General features: G+C 33.4%; 1 protein-coding gene across 6 annotated transcripts in view; it reads left to right on the top strand.

Moving 5' to 3' along the window:
* The first annotated feature begins 218 nt into the window (after window positions 1–218).
* LOC130445698 (uncharacterized) overlaps window positions 219–18,107 on the top strand; it is a 29,363-nt gene continuing 11,474 nt past the window's right edge. For 2 of the 6 annotated variants that reach the window (XR_008910079.1, XM_056781511.1), the window contains exons 1-3: window positions 6,347–6,449; window positions 15,215–15,353; window positions 17,809–17,979. Coding sequence is in view for 4 of the 6 variants with exons in the window: in XM_056781511.1 (XP_056637489.1) it covers window positions 6,391–6,449; window positions 15,215–15,353; window positions 17,809–17,979 (369 nt within the window). In the remaining 2 variants the exon portion in view is untranslated. Of the gene's footprint in view, window positions 375–2,772; window positions 3,071–4,283; window positions 4,338–6,346; window positions 6,450–15,214; window positions 15,354–16,453; window positions 16,499–17,808; window positions 17,980–18,107 lie in introns of those variants that run through there. The other 4 variants (XM_056781514.1, XM_056781513.1, XM_056781512.1 and 1 more) reach the window with 4 other exon arrangements.

Genomic DNA, 18,107 nt, shown 5'->3' with positions numbered 1-18,107 from the left:
ATTGAACTTGGCATACGAGTTTCTTCAATCCATATCATTTGAGTTAATAAAATGTTGATGAAAATAATGCATCGATGTTATCTAAAAACATTTCAAATATCTCTCGGTATACATACATTCATATATGAAGGCCAATTTTAAATATCATTAACAAACATAATAATCAAGAAATGTTAGGAAGTTACCATTTAAATAGCAATTTTGATTACAGTGCTTATCATTGGTTGTATTATTTTTTAATAATTCAACAGGTCTGTTTATTGCGAAGGAAAACAGCGACAATTGTTTGTTTTAACTTGTTATCTAGTTTGTGCCGGAGTGACGTGATAATAAACTGATTTTATAGTGATTACTAACAAGAAACAAAAAACCATGTAAGTATGTATTACTATCATATTGGTAACGTAAATTCCACGAAATTTCATTAAATGTTATGGTTTTAGCTGTAAACTTTATATCGTGCAATAAACTGTTTTTCCAAAATAATGTGAAAATTTCAACAATTACGTAACTTTAATGATTATATGGGAACATATTATATTGGGGTGATTAAATAAAAAACATATTCCATTCATATTAACGTTTTATCTAACCTTTAGTCTACTAATTTCTGATGCAAAATTTGAAAATTATTAAAGAATCTAAATATTTCCTAAAAATTTTTATAAATGTACCTGAGCTAATACACGTTTTTGGTCTTTTCTAATAAAATTCAGATACAGGCTCTGAAGACGATAACTTGGTAATCGAAACGTGTAATCGTGAGTGTTAACAATATATTCAGTATATATAACCTTGTGAAGACGTACAAAGAAACGGTCGAATCCAAATAAAAGTAATACGGTATCTTGGAAGGAATAGGAAAAAAAATGGGAGGAGTCGGCAAGGAAATTTAATGATAAAAATAACAAAAACGATCATATTTTCACAACAAATTTAAAATTTAAGTGGAACAATTTAAAGATTTGCTCTCGAACGAATAACTTTTTGTTTTTTCGGCGTGTCGACTGTGTTGATAATTTCTTCATCATCATCATCATCGATTTCATCAAATATAAAGTGTGAATCTTCAAATATTTTACCAAAACCTTCCACAATACTATTCGAATCTTCAGTTTGATGTTAAATTGAAGTTTAAAATACTCCGAGACCGGTGTTTGTAAATTCAGTGTAAAATTGGACCTTAATGTGAAGGTCTATGTTACGTTTTCTTGGCAGTTCAGTTTAGTTCCAGCTTGCAAGGTGAAGTGTGCAATCTATTGTGAATTTGATTGGAAGGGCACCCTCAAATTTCGTACATACACTCGAATGTTTGTAAAATAAGTTTATATGAAAGGAAATGGAAGGGAATGGGTTAAAAACTAATTATTTAGGAGTCGAATTATATCTTAATTAACGAAATTTTCTCAAGCATAGGATTAAGGTTATGATGCCATATTTCATTTCAGTTTGATATAATCATTTTCTTAAAACATTATTTAGCCCGAAATGTTGAGACTTTGGTAAAATTAAAGCGTGGTATTTCCAGACATCGTTTGTTCGCGTTACTGTTGAGAAAGTTAGGTTTGGTTACCATTACTTTGTTTTTAGTTTCATCCAACTATAAAGTTAACAATCTATAAGTACTAATATACACCCAAAATATAATGAATTTAAAATGGGTGAGGTTGTTTCCCATCTTCAGATACACTTATTTAACATATTTTTAGTGTCTATGAGGATGGTCCCAACAAAGAAAACACAAAAATTTTGTAAAATCATATATTGACTTTTCCACGTAATCTCCTTTTAGCTCGATACATTAATTTCGATACCCTTTATATAAAAAGCACTGCCTCTTCATTTTTGGAAAATCTTTGACCACCGATACATTTTTTCAAGCTGGAACAGAAAAAAAATCATCCGGGGGGGATAAATGTGACGAATACGGTGCATGAAGTAGCAATTTAAACTTTAATTTATTAATTTTGGATACTGCAATGACGAATGTGTGATCTGGTGCATTGTCTTGATGAAACAACACCGTTTTTACTTGTTTTCTTCGTTGCAATAAGTTCTCATAATACTCGACGCTGATAGTTTTTCCTTTTTCGAGGTAGTCAACGAAAAATATCCCTCGTGAAACATTGCGAAACACTTCATGGAAACATCTTCACGTCGCTGTTTTTGTTCCATTATGAGCAAATGTGGTATCCATCAGCTTTCTCATGTCCAAATTTTCAGCTGATATACTTGTTGAAATGTCTACTATGTCTGCTAGCTCGCGCACTTTCAGTCGATGATCATCCAGTGGATTTATTTCAACATTTCTGGAATCGTCACCTCATTTAGTCGACCAGTGCGGTGCAGGTCTTCGCAGGTCGTACGGCCTCGTTTACCCAATATTTTATTATTGATATCGAAGGAGTAGTCTCACTCTTTTATTTTTACAAATTCACTGGAAACTTAATTATTAAACAACGTGATTTTTAAAGCATATGCTGTATATATCGTATACTTTCTAATGCAGTAGTTTTTCTCAAGTCACTACCGCCATCTCTAGGTTAGGCCAGGTGTTTCTTTAACCATATTCGTTTATACGAAATTGCAGGTGATTTTGAGAGTTTACGTTTTCGAAACTGAAGCCAAATTTTTTACAGATAAACGTTTATAATTGTTTTTAAATCTTAATTTTTGAGACCCTTGCAGCACTGCAATAATAATGCGTTAGCCGCCTCTGTTATTATAACGTAAAATTAGAAATAATAAACAACCTTTTTTATTATACGTTGCACGATTATATGCGAAGTACTTCCAATATAAATATTTGTAAAAATGCGATTAAAAAAAATTGGAACTTTTTTGCAACATCCTCATCGAGGTGTGTGTACTGCAAGGTCGTGTTTAGACTATAACTCATTATAATACTACCGTGACTAGGAACATTGTTATTATCCCAATTCGTAAACAAATACCGTACAGTTAGTGCGAGAAAAAAAGTGATTATTAAAAAAGAAAAAAAATTTATACAGTGGTTTCATAAACATTAATTGTTTTAATTTTATAGGGACGGAAACATTGCTATGAAAAGGTATTTACAATTTTTATATTTAACTGAGATCATAAAATACACAGAAAAATATTATATTAATCGTAAATTTAAATAAATATAACATAAAAAAATAAGCCCTAAAATACAAATATTGAAATAAATCTCTAAGCAATCCGTTCCTCAATAAATTAGATTTAAGTTTAAGAATGTTGAAAAATTGAACAGAATATTTCTTGTCGTAGTACAAAGAAAATTATCAATCCCTCATCTAAACTAAAATATCGGGTAATAAGTATGCAATTACGTAAAACTTAATTATTGCACATTCTATTTTTTTTATTTTATTCTCGAATACTACATGAAATTTTAGTTAAAATAATACTACAATTGTTTTTGTCCGTATATTTCACGTCTTTTTTCTGTTTTGTAACATTTTGAGCTGCTAGCTGTATTGTGCTCTAAATAGTTCTGTTGCTTGTTCTATTTCTTTTAGTTTTTTAATCCTCATATTTAAATTTGCCGCTTCATTGTTTGCGTTACAGTATGCTTCAGTGTTTTAAGTTGCGTAATATTTGTAGGGGGTTCTAATTATGACTGACGCTCTAATAATACATTTTAATAATTAAAGAGGCGGCTTCAGTTTGGTATTAACAAGATGGAACACCTCCTCATACTTCTGGGCGTGTAGTTAAACATCTTTACGGCATTTTTAATGACAATGCATCGCACCTTCTCACAACTCGGATATAAAAGATAAAATTCAAAAATTACACTTCAAAGTGGTTGAAAATCCACCACTGCAGCTAATATTTGGAAGGGTTAAAAAGCATCGTCGAATTAAGTGTAGAGATTTAAAAGAAGAAATCAAAGCTACCAGAATCTGTTTATTACTTTGTATAGATGTTTTTCTATATGCTATTTACTAACTTTGAAAATATATCATCGTAATTTCACGATTTGAATTATTAAGTAAATCTTTTTAGAACTTATGAAATGATATATTACTTGCTTTGAAATATTAGTTGTTATCGCGGTTACCCAAACTTCAACCCCTGTCTACCACACAAATACCTCTGTCAGCTTTTCAATGATTTATCAAATATGAAGGGAAGACCCTCGCTCGCAAGACGTTTTCCTCGTTTTTGGTCCTTTTCGTTACAATTTCCGCGGAATTGAGCGCTTGCGCTTAACTTTAGAATGCAGTGGAATTCATTAGTTCCTTGTTTGGCTTTCAAATCGCAGTATATGATGTAATAACATTGATCGTTAAATTAAAAAAAAGAATGTCAGCAGCAAGTACTCCAAGGTATGTTTCTTTTATATTTAAACCAGATATGTTTTTATTTCTTATCCAAATGAAAATAAATGCGTTTTAAGCACATAAATTGTCTTTATAGTTTAGGTATTGACGTTCCGTAATTTAAGCCGGTACATGCGGTTTTATTAAAGTATATGCAAATTAGGTTGAATTTAAACATCTAAATATTTCAATAATTCATTCAGAAAAAGAAATATTTACGTAGAATTCTTTCAATTACAATTGGTATCAATCTATAGTTAGAACATTAACCATAAAAATAATCCTTATAGATTAATTAAAAATCTTGTTTGATTGTTAATAAGTACCATCAGTTTTTACCTCTAATAAAGTAATTGTTTATTAATAATAAAAGAATATTTGATTCTAATGGAATGAATTTGTTTTTATATCTTACATCATCACTTTTTCAAAGTTATAGTTACTACACGCAGATTTTTTAGATCCATTTTTTTCTATTTTTTGTTTCCATCTTCCTGTCCTGAATTCTTCTCTATCTTAAGTCTTCTATCACCTCTGCATACCATCTTTTTCCTTGGCCTTCCTTATTTTCTTGTTCCTCTTTGTTCGATATCCTTAATATTTTTGTGGCTTTAAAATCTGGCATTGTCAGCCATAATTTTGAACTTGTTCTAAGCTTATTACTTTTTCTCCGTTCTGTTGTATTGAAAAACTTCTCATTGGTCTCAGTTCTTGTTTTCAGTATTTCTGTTGAATATATTGAACAACGCAGTGGATAACGGATTTTCTTGTTTTAATTCTGTGTTGGTTTGGATACATTTTGTTATTCCTTGGTTTTTGTATGTTCGAGTATCATTTTGATAAGAATTATTAGCATTTTTTGCATACTTGTATCGTTCATAATACTGTACAAATAGTTTCTGTTCGCAGTATCTTTTTGTAAATCTATGAAGTCTGAGTATTCATATTAATAACCCATTCTTTGCGTTTACCTAAAAGTGAAAATATGATCTTCCTGATCTGAACCAGCATTGGTAATCACCGTACAAGTTTTTTTCACATTCTTTCTATGGTTTAAACATCATTTTGTAAACTGCATGATACTTCAGTAGTTCCCGCATTTATATTTTATATATTTCTTATTTGAAGTTATTAAACTCAAGTTAAATTCTGTTTTCCAAATATTGATGTGAATTTATCTCTGTAGAATACATTTTTGTTGTAAAAAGAAATTATGCTTGAGTTCCCTTCAAATATTGATTAATAAATCTTACCTTAAAAAAGTTATGTTCAATACTACTCGGTACGAAGTGTGTAACTAGCGCCCTCTATGAAACACAGACATAAAAACAAATTCATTGTATGTATCAGCTTCCAAAACATATTCGTGTAAAATTTAATCACAATGTCGCCAGTAATTTCGGCATAATCGTAAAAATGATGCATGTTGTCGATTTCTGAGTCAGATCACTCAAAATGTTACAATTTAATTTATTTAACACTGATAAAACCGTGCTCCGTCACATGAGGATTTTTACTTCAATATAGTCCATTTTTTGCATTTTTTTTTTCACATAATTCGTAATATCTATTCAAAAATGTTTAGAACGCGTCTATAAATGTTATAGTAACAACATTTCGATGGTGTAATAGACCTTGTGAATACACTCATGTTCTTATCAGTTTTTTTTATTGTTTTTAATTTAAATTAAAAATACTAATAATATATTATATTACCGGATATTGTTATCAATGAAAAACATGACACGAAAAATTCTCAATAATATTTACTTTGCTATGAGAAATAAATCAATACGCGCTTTTAATTTGTTCCATAATAAAAATAAAATGAAAAAAAAAAATATATAGAAAATTCGTGTATTTTCAGACAATTTAATCAATGTATGTCAACTATTCAAATTGATATGATCTCATCTTTTGATAAATACTTACGTTTGAAATGATATCATACATTGTTTTTCAAAATTCAGTTTTTATTGACTTTTACTCACAATATATAATGTAGTTTGATGATGTACCAATCAAATTTTGACAGTGAAACATATTTACTGCCCCCGTTATGTTTTTAAGGATAGAAACTTGTACCGGATTGATATGTTCAGTAGAAAATGATGTTGGGTATGTAAAATATGTCATTCGCTACTTAAATTTAGAAAATTTCCATGCCCTTCAAACCCCTTTACAAGTTTTAGCTAGTCCCGCTCGGGCCTTAACACCAATATAAAAAAAATATGTTAGTGGGGATGGGATTGTTCTTTGTAGTGTCCCTCAGGTAACGGTGATTGTTCCCCTCTTCATCACCAGACGCAATCGTCGGTGTTGCAGGTTTTCTGTGAATACCCGATCACCTGGTGAACCGGTTCACCAACTAAATAGTCGAGGATAGAGGATAATATAGGCTGATTAAAAATAAACAAAAAAATCAAAAAATATATCTCCAAACTGAAAGGAACCGGTTTTTTCCTCCTTTCCTAGCCTCGACTGCACAACTCCAGCTCTGCACGGGAGCAAGTCCTATATCAGGGTCAACTCCATCACGCCTATCTGAAAACATTTCTCTAATCTTACCCAAAAATTCAAATCGAATCTCTCCGTCTTTTTTACAACTAGTTGCATGAGCTTTTGTGAGGTTTTTTCCTCTTTTTCTCCTTTCCTAGCTTCGACTGCACAACTCCAGCTCTGCACGGGAGCAAGTCCTATATCTGGGTCAACTCCAACACGCCTATCTAAAAAAATTTGTCTAATCTTACCCAAAAATTCAAATCGAATCTCTCCGTCTTTTTTACAACTAGTTGCATGAACTTTTGTGAGGTTTTTTCCTCTTTTTTTCCTTTCCTAGCTTCGACTGCACAACTCCAGCTCTGCACGGGAGCAAGTCCTATATCAGGGTCAACTCCAACACGCCCATCTAAAAAAATTTCTCTAATCTTACCCAAAAATTCAAATCGAATCTCTCCGTCTTTTTTACAACTAGTTGCATGAACTTTTGTGAAGTTTTTTCCTCTTTTTTTCCTTTCCTAGCTTCGACTGCACAACTCCAGCTCTGCACGGGAGTAAGTCCTATATCAGGGTCAACTCCAACACGCCCATCTAAAAAAATTTCTCTAATCTTACCCAAAAATTCAAATCGAATCTCTCCGTCTTTTTTACAACTAGTTGCATGAGCTTTTGTGAGGTTTTTTCCTCTTTTTCTCCTTTCCTAGCTTCGACTGCACAACTCCAGCTCTGCACGGGAACAAGTCCTATATCAGGGTCAACTCCAACACGCCTATCTAAAAAAATTTCTCTAATCTTACCCAAAAATTCAAATCGAATCTCTCCGTCTTTTTTACAACTAGTTGCATGAGCTTTTGTGAGGTTTTTTCCTCCTTTCCTCCTTTCCTAGCTTCGACTGCACAACTCCAGCTCTGCACGGGAGCAAGTCCTATATCAGGGTCAACTCCAACACGCCTATCTAAAAAAATTTGTCTAATCTTACCCAAAAATTCAAATCGAATCTGTCCGTCTTTTTTACAACTAGTTGCATGAACTTTTGTGAGGTTTCTTCCTCTTTTTCTCCTTTCCTAGCTTCGACTGCACAACTCCAGCTCTGCACGGGAGCAAGTCCTATATCAGGGTCAACTCCAACACGCCCATCTAAAAAAATTTCTCTAATCTTACCCAAAAATTCAAATCGAATCTCTCCGTCTTTTTTACAACTAGTTGCATGAGCTTTTGTGAGGTTTTTTCCTCTTTTTCTCCTTTCCTAGCTTCGACTGCACAACTCCAGCTCTGCACGGGTGCAAGTCCTATGTCAGGGTCAACTCCAACACGCCTATCTAAAAAAATTTCTCTAATCTTACCCAAAAATTCAAATCGAATCTCTCCGTCTTTTTTACAACTAGTTGCATGAACTTTTGTGAGGTTTTTTCCTCTTTTTCTCCTTTCCTAGCTTCGACTGCACAACTCCAGCTCTGCACGGGAGCAAGTCCTATATCAGGGTCAACTCCAACACGCCCATCTAAAAAAATTTCTCTAATCTTACCCAAAAATTCAAATCGAATCTCTCCGTCTTTTTTACAACTAGTTGCATGAACTTTTGTGAGGTTTTTTCCTCCTTTCCTCCTTTCCTAGCTTCGACTGCACAACTCCAGCTCTGCACGGGAGCAAGTCCTATATCAGGGTCAACTCCAACACGCCTATCTAAAAAAATTTATCTAATCTTACCCAAAAATTCAAATCGAATCTCTCCGTCTTTTTTACAACTAGTTGCATGAGCTTTTGTGAGGTTTTTTCCTCTTTTTCTCCTTTCCTAGCTTCGACTGCACAACTCCAGCTCTGCTCGGGAGCAAGTCCTATATCAGGGTCAACTCCAACACGCCTATCTAAAAAAATTTCTCTAATCTTACCCAAAAATTCACATCGAATCTCTCCGTCTTTTTTACAACTAGTTGCATGAGCTTTTGTGAGGTTTTTTCCTCTTTTTCTCCTTTCCTAGCTTCGACTGCACAACTCCAGCTCTGCACGGGAGTAAGTCCTATATCAGGGTCAACTCCAACACGCCCATCTAAAAAAATTTCTCTAATCTTACCCAAAAATTCAAATCGAATCTCTCCGTCTTTTTTACAACTAGTTGCATGAGCTTTTGTGAGGTTTTTTCCTCTTTTTCTCCTTTCCTAGCTTCGACTGCACAACTCCAGCTCTGCACGGGAACAAGTCCTATATCAGGGTCAACTCCAACACGCCTATCTAAAAAAATTTCTCTAATCTTACCCAAAAATTCAAATCGAATCTCTCCGTCTTTTTTACAACTAGTTGCATGAGCTTTTGTGAGGTTTTTTCCTCCTTTCCTCCTTTCCTAGCTTCGACTGCACAACTCCAGCTCTGCACGGGAGCAAGTCCTATATCAGGGTCAACTCCAACACGCCTATCTAAAAAAATTTGTCTAATCTTACCCAAAAATTCAAATCGAATCTGTCCGTCTTTTTTACAACTAGTTGCATGAACTTTTGTGAGGTTTCTTCCTCTTTTTCTCCTTTCCTAGCTTCGACTGCACAACTCCAGCTCTGCACGGGAGCAAGTCCTATATCAGGGTCAACTCCAACACGCCCATCTAAAAAAATTTCTCTAATCTTACCCAAAAATTCAAATCGAATCTCTCCGTCTTTTTTACAACTAGTTGCATGAGCTTTTGTGAGGTTTTTTCCTCTTTTTCTCCTTTCCTAGCTTCGACTGCACAACTCCAGCTCTGCACGGGTGCAAGTCCTATGTCAGGGTCAACTCCAACACGCCTATCTAAAAAAATTTCTCTAATCTTACCCAAAAATTCAAATCGAATCTCTCCGTCTTTTTTACAACTAGTTGCATGAACTTTTGTGAGGTTTTTTCCTCTTTTTCTCCTTTCCTAGCTTCGACTGCACAACTCCAGCTCTGCACGGGAGCAAGTCCTATATCAGGGTCAACTCCAACACGCCCATCTAAAAAAATTTCTCTAATCTTACCCAAAAATTCAAATCGAATCTCTCCGTCTTTTTTACAACTAGTTGCATGAACTTTTGTGAGGTTTTTTCCTCCTTTCCTCCTTTCCTAGCTTCGACTGCACAACTCCAGCTCTGCACGGGAGCAAGTCCTATATCAGGGTCAACTCCAACACGCCTATCTAAAAAAATTTATCTAATCTTACCCAAAAATTCAAATCGAATCTCTCCGTCTTTTTTACAACTAGTTGCATGAGCTTTTGTGAGGTTTTTTCCTCTTTTTCTCCTTTCCTAGCTTCGACTGCACAACTCCAGCTCTGCTCGGGAGCAAGTCCTATATCAGGGTCAACTCCAACACGCCTATCTAAAAAAATTTCTCTAATCTTACCCAAAAATTCACATCGAATCTCTCCGTCTTTTTTACAACTAGTTGCATGAGCTTTTGTGAGGTTTTTTCCTCTTTTTCTCCTTTCCTAGCTTCGACTGCACAACTCCAGCTCTGCACGGGAGCAAGTCCTATATCAGGGTCAACTCCAACACGCCCATCTAAAAAAATTTCTCTAATCTTACCCAAAAATTCAAATCGAATCTCTCCGTCTTTTTTACAACTAGTTGCATGAACTTTTGTGAAGTTTTTTCCTCTTTTTTTCCTTTCCTAGCTTCGACTGCACAACTCCAGCTCTGCACGGGAGTAAGTCCTATATCAGGGTCAACTCCAACACGCCCATCTAAAAAAATTTCTCTAATCTTACCCAAAAATTCAAATCGAATCTCTCCGTCTTTTTTACAACTAGTTGCATGAGCTTTTGTGAGGTTTTTTCCTCTTTTTCTCCTTTCCTAGCTTCGACTGCACAACTCCAGCTCTGCTCGGGAGCAAGTCCTATATCAGGGTCAACTCCAACACGCCTATCTAAAAAAATTTCTCTAATCTTACCCAAAAATTCACATCGAATCTCTCCGTCTTTTTTACAACTAGTTGCATGAGCTTTTGTGAGGTTTTTTCCTTTTTTTCTCCTTTCCTAGCTTCGACTGCACAACTCCAGCTCTGCACGGGAGCAAGTCCTATATCAGGGTCAACTCCAACACGCCCATCTAAAAAAATTTCTCTAATCTTACCCAAAAATTCAAATCGAATCTCTCCGTCTTTTTTACAACTAGTTGCATGAGCTTTTGTGAGGTTTTTTCCTTTTTTTCTCCTTTCCTAGCTTCGACTGCACAACTCCAGCTCTGCACGGGAGCAAGTCCTATATCAGGGTCAACTCCAACACGCCTATCTAAAAAAATTTCTCTAATCTTACCCAAAAATTCACATCGAATCTCTCCGTCTTTTTTACAACTAGATGCATGAACTTTTTTGAGGTTTTTTCCTCCTTTCCTCCGTTCCTAGCCTCGACTACACAACTCCAGCTCTGCACGGGATCAAGTCCTATATCAGGGTCAAATCCAACACGCAAATTTACAAAAATTTCTCTAATATTACCCAAAAATTCACATCGAATCTCTCTGTCTTTTTACAAATAGATGATACATCAGCTTTTGTGGGTAAATTTGTTGTATTTTTTACTGCTGAGACTTTGGAGAAACTCAAAATATTTATAGAAACAAACATTTAAATTCTTCTTTAAATTCTTTTTGAAAAATTTGATTATCAATTTCTAACTATAATTTGTAAATAACTATTTTTTATCTATGGTTTACTTAGTTTTTAATTTTTTCTTACCTCAGGTGATATTAACGTATTATACACGGTAGATGAAAAAAAGGGAACCCCATCTATAGGATTCAGTACTGTACGGCACCATTTTTTTGTACAATCAATATAGCTACTATTAAAAAAATGATAATTACAGATATTCAATAGAGAATATCATAGATAGATCTGTTATTAAGATATAAAAATCTTCTTTTCGATAATAACAGTATAAGAATCTTGAAGAAATTTCAAATTATACTAAGAGTACTTTTGAGATACAATATTTTTATTACATATAATAATCTTGAACACTCATAATTTCATCTTCGTTTTCAAATTAATAAAAGTAATAAAATGTATGGATAATTATACAAATCAAGTCCAATTATAGTGAAAAAAAAAATCATTTTCTTCAACGTTAACACAGCTTTTACCTTGATTAAAAATTGAATGGTAAATTTATTTTGATATTTGAAATAATAATTTGATCTACGGTATACATAGATATACATAGATGTCACAATACAGGAAAACTACAAATCACCACCTACATCAATGCATTGTCAAAACCCAAAAAATCTTTTGGAATGTTTGATAATTGATCATTTGCTTCATCTATCTCATCCACGGGAATGATTCTTCAGATAAGGAATAACTAGAAATCACACATGGTGAAATCAGGGGGATAGTTAATCTTTAAGCTGGATTATTTTCACGAATCCTGTACTATACTGTATACATATTTTCTTGACACATCATTGTTGGTATTAGTAAATCTTCTGGAATCCATACACGACTTTTCTGGCTGGTAGAAATGTCATAAAATGTTCTATCTTTCTAACTACTTTTTGGAAATCATTAAGAATAGAAAATTGAATTTACTGTTGCGGATTCAACACCTAGAAATGCTTCAATCAATAGGTACATGTTGGATCTTCTTTGATTATTAGTGTTGCCAACGATATTTTCGTTTACAGTCTCGACTCGGTTTCGCGATTCCTAAATTCTACAACTTTCTCACATTTTTAAAATTGGAACAATATTATTTTGATATACGTAATCATCCATTAAAAATTCTGCTTACGCAATTTTGGAGGCCTGGAAACGAAAGATGTCATAGCATTAAGTCCCGGAACACCCTGTAGACCGCAATAATTTATGTAAAATTGTAAATAAGAGGAAATAACAACCAATTAGCTCGTCGTAACTAATTTACAGATTGCAAAAAAAGTGGGATGTTGAAAAAAACTGGGAATCAACGTCATATTTAAGCGAATCCAAATGTTCCTTAGACACTTGGAGTTTCAAATTATTATAAAGTTGTGAATAACTAACACGTGTAGATTCAAATTTATCTATTTTACAATATCATGTGTATTTAAGGTTTCATGTTAATTTATAACGAGCTTATATATCATGACTGTACCAATTCGTAACCAATTTTTTACGCTTTGAAATCATGTGAGAAAGTCATTACATTTTAATTCTCATATTGCACGATACTGATTAATCGAAAAATGATCCGTGTAGCCTAGGAATAACAGATAATACGAGGGTTATTTGACATTATTTATTTAACGATTTATTTCTGCTATAAATTATATCAAGCACAAAAAAATTAGGTTATCTGAGGAAAAATTCATTCAAATATAACAAGTTACTTCGAACTTTCGAGTTGGGATTTCAAAATTGAAACTTAGCAAAGTAATTTGAAGAAATCTTTCAAATCTAACTTAACAAAAATATTAATGAAAATTATTGAAAAAAAGATAGAACAAATTTATAGAAAATTTCATATATATACGACGATACGATTTTGGAACTCGAAATTTACTGGATACGAAGAAAGCTTCTTTTTGCTTTTATATAATCTTATTTTATACCATAGAAAGCTACCATATTTTATAAAATTACATCGGAAAATTTTATTTTCTTGTAATTATATTAAAACGAAAAGAAACTCACTGTATCTGGCCTCGATATCATATGAATTGTTTTCTAAGTTGTCTTACGTCGTATTGTCTCCAAAAACCCATAAAAGGTCTAGATAAAACGAAAGACCGAAGCCTTATCCTTAATATGTACAGTGTTTACCCATGTTTCATCCTGGTAGTAAATTTATCTTTATTCACTGTAGGTAGCTCATTTTGAAAGAAAAAAATCGTCCCCAATTCTTCTGATGGCGTTCCTGTCGAAATCATCAATTGAATCGGCCAATGAATGATCAGCTCTGTACTCTCGAACGATTCGGTAGACACTTGAAGTCGCGCTCCGCGATGTTCACGTCATGATCATGTGCTGATCATTTTTTTGGTTCACTATTTTTCTTCGATAAATAGATTTAGAACCATTAACATCAAAATGCAAACTGTAAGACTTCCCCATGGATTCTGGGCACTCATCGACGATGTCTGCAACTTCTTTCGTGCTATTGGCCAGGAAAAGACGACACCTTCAATAGACTATTGTCTACATTTCTAGATGTTGTGCTATAGTATAACTTTACTTGTAAATTATCAAAGCGTGTATCTATCATTTCTCGAATATTAAAAAAGTAAAAAGAACGCCTCGACCTCTTCTTTTGATTGATTAATTCTATGTTTTTTCATCTTCTTCAAATGCCTGTATCATAAGCTTATCGCGATCCTCTAACCTATACCTAAAAACATCCAAATTCCTAGTCAAACAAGGAGCCGTGACTGGTTGATAGATCAGTGCTTTGTCTAATTTAAGTGAAGCAGTTGATTTTTAAGATCAGTAGAAGAACTTCTATGCGTCTTCTTACTAGTCTCATATCAGGTGTTTCCATCCATCTCCACAGAGTTTTTGTTTCGATAGCAGTCTACTCAGAGATGTTAAAGTTTTAGGCTCCACCAAGAATAGGTTCTGGATCCATTGGTGGATTCAATCTCACGGTATGACACATGACGATCTTGCAAATGTTCTCTTCGTAATACAAGAACCTTAACAAGTTACTACATGTTAAAATTGAGGCGTAGGATGTCATGAGAACCTCAGAAATGATAAATGTAATTGATGTTCATATGACTATGATAAAAAGTATTGAAACATATCACCTTTTCCACACTAGAGATCGTTTAAAACATGTAAATCGAATTTTTATCATTTTTTCTTTAGATATAGATTTCTATTATACTTGTTAAGCTAGAAAAATTTTTATAATACACCCGTATCTTAATATTTATAGTGATGTCCGAATACCGTGATATTCTTCGATGTTTGTTACACTTGGCCACCAAAATGGAACAAAGATTGGAAAGGGATTAATGTTATTCACACTTTGTGCACAGTTTAACTGCGGATTCGATTCAGTGTAGAACCAAACCATGGTTAGAAAAATTGTGACAATATCATGGTCGTCACTGAGACGAAAAATTAGTTGTTAAGGGTTAATATCCATAAAACGGAAAGTGATTTCAGTCTTGGTATAATTGGATCAGTAAAGTAGTGTAGTGTAGTGCATATAAATTATTTTATATATATAAAATTTAGTGTTCTGTACTAGATTTACGAATATTGTGAGAAAATCTCGTTCCTCTTTACTTCTAATTCAATATTATACTCACACAGAGTTTTCCGTAATTTTAATTTGTTATATAAAAATTAAATCCAGATCCTACTTTGATTTCAAGTGATTTCAATATGAGTTTCAATGACTATTTTTTGGGTGTGAAAATCTGTGGACTTTATCCAATGGAAGTTTCTTTGTCTAGGCGAAAACCTACATATCCAGGATCATTGACAGACCTGCATAGATTCAGAAAAACCGCCCACGGTCACGATGGGTCCAGTAGAATTGTCATGGTTAGAAAGACTGATCAAAGGACGTTTGCTTCAATTCAAGACGGACAGGTGAGTACGACTTGTTTGTTCTTACTATACTCGTGAAAATAAAAATTGAGTCAGGCGACATTTGCAATCGCAATTCATTAGCGACACGAAATGGTAGTTTTATTAGTAAAATAAATCTAACCGCATTAGCTTCAAAATGATAAAAAATATTGTAATGTTTCTTATGTTATGTTATGATCGGTAACCACCCTTTTTATGCTTATTTATCTATAATGCTAGCACCCCAACCCTGCAGAGGAGCAATTCCTATATCAGTTCCCGGTTTCAAAGAAGGTAAAAACCGTTCCATCTGCAGGCAGTATTTTAAGAAGTTATTGCAGCTTTTGAGAGAACAAATCAAGCATTTGACTAAAAAGAAAGTTTGAATTACTACCTCATAATCGCCAGATTTAGTCACCTCGGATTATTTTCTCTTCCCAGACTAAAACAATGGCTCGGTGGTCAAAGACTTACCAAAAATGAAGAGATGATGTCGGCGGTTAATGGTTATTTTAAGAAGCTTGACGATTCTTATTATTAAAAAGAGTATTGAACTTATGGAGCATTCAGCACGAACCTCCACTGACTTCAGAATATTCATGTCGTGTTTTTTTGCATGTATACCGATGATATTCGTCATAAAAAAATAGCAATCATCTAAATGATTTTCTGTACTCTCTCTAACGTTTTCGTAGTGGGATTGTGGCAAAATTTAACACCAAAATGTACTAATATATTTCAAATATATTCGAATACTAATTATTTCACTATTAGGGAATTAATTAGATACGAATTTCGATATTTATATTTTGTTGTTTCTTTTAAAAATCATTCGAAAATCGACATTCAAATTGAAGCTTAGAATATTAAGCTTCGTCAATTTCTTCTTATTCATAGCAACTTTCTTTCTTTCGTTCCATGTCTGCTTTTGAAAATAAGTCCAAGAAAACTTTTTTATGGCATAAAATTGTAATCACGCGGCCAAAACAAAATTCGATAAAGTATTAGTAACACGAATTATTGCCACTTATCTTTATCACATAATCTGTTGATAATGATTTTCTAACGCACTGATTATTCATTTATTGTCAGTTATTTCACTTGTTTTAATAGTAAATATACTTTAGTAGAGTTCAACTAGTGTTTCAATAAATATATTGACAAGAGTAAGTTGAATTTAAAAGATTATTTTCTTTATAATGTCATCAATATCAAAATGTTTTTTTAATCAGACTATTCGTTCTTTAACGCCGCTTGACATAATGCAATACAACGCGCAAGAAAATGCATGCAAGTCTCTGCAAACAGTAAAAGTAAACAAATTCCTAACCTCCAATCTAATAATTTATATCTAGTTTAACAATGAGAATAATGAAAAGTGTTACGAAAGTCAGCTGATCTGTTAAGCCAAAACTAGCTAGATTGCAACTTGCATGCAATAAAAATAGCACAAAACCGATAATGCCAAATTTTGCTTGAAACAATCAGCTCAACTTCATCTGCGCACGCTTTTTATCAAGAAATATCGCGTCTTGCATTGCACCGCACGTTGTATTGCATCATGTCAAGCGGCCTTAAGTGCGAGATCTTGCATGAAACAATCAGCTGAACTTCATCTGCGCACGCTTTTTAGCAAGAAATATCGCGTCTTGCATTGCATCGCACGTTGTATTGCATCATGTCAAGCGGCCTTAAGTGCGAGATCTTGCATGAAACAATCAGCTGAACTTCATCTGCGCACGCTTTTTAGCAAGAAATATCGCGTCTTGCATTGCACCGCACGTTGTATTGCATCATGTCAAGCGGCCTTAAGTGCGAGATCTTGCATGAAACAATCAGCTGAACTTCATCTGCGCACGCTTTTTAGCAAGAAATATCGCGTCTTGCATTGCATCGCACGTTGTATTGCATGGTGTCAAGTGGCCTTAAGTGCGAGATCTTGCATGAAACAATCAGCTCAACTTCATCTGCGCACGCTTTTTATCAAGAGCTATTACATCTTGCATTGCATTGCATAATGTCAAGCGGCCTTATAACAATACATCATGCACAAAAAATGTAATAAATTGAAAACAAAAAGTTCCGAAAAGAACTCGGGGATCTGTACGTCGAATTCACAGAAAAAAAAACAGTTTCAAACGTATTTTTTTCTTAATTAAATAATCATTATGAAAAACGATAGCACAAATTATTAAAAATTGTCTGATCTTGAAACTGAATTTTGAAAATTATAGTTGACAACTTTTTATATAAAATAGGTTTTTTTGAAATTTGAATCAAGAATTTTTTCTTACAGATCCGGGACACATTGTATCGTACAAAAGACTCAACTCAACTTCAATATATTTTCAGTTCATCATGTTATTCTTTTAATACGAAATATGTTTTACTTTTTTGTTAAATTCACTGTAAAAAGGTGTTTTTTTTTTAATTATAATGTATTTATTCTCGTCGTTAAATTAATCACAACTTTTAGGAACCCAAATTGGAAACAATCACAAGAGAGACAATCGAAACTTTTAGAGGTGAAAGAACGGAATGCAAAATCACCACTGAGACAAAAGATAAAGAAGAAAAGTGCCCTCCAGATTTAATAGAAGCTTTGACTGGTAAAGTATCGAAGAGTAATAAGAAACCTACTGTGAAGGTAAGCCTAAACTTACCGTCATATGATAAGCTACCTTCCCCGATTTTCAAGAGTATTAACTCTACTGTTTTATCTTATTTAAAATTTATCTAATATGTCCATTATACTTAAATGGCATCTAATTATTA

This window comes from Diorhabda sublineata, chromosome 6 (assembly GCF_026230105.1).
Source record: "Diorhabda sublineata isolate icDioSubl1.1 chromosome 6, icDioSubl1.1, whole genome shotgun sequence".
Classification (NCBI taxonomy): Eukaryota; Metazoa; Arthropoda; class Insecta; order Coleoptera; family Chrysomelidae; genus Diorhabda; species Diorhabda sublineata.
This window is presented reverse-complemented; position numbering and strand designations above follow the sequence as displayed.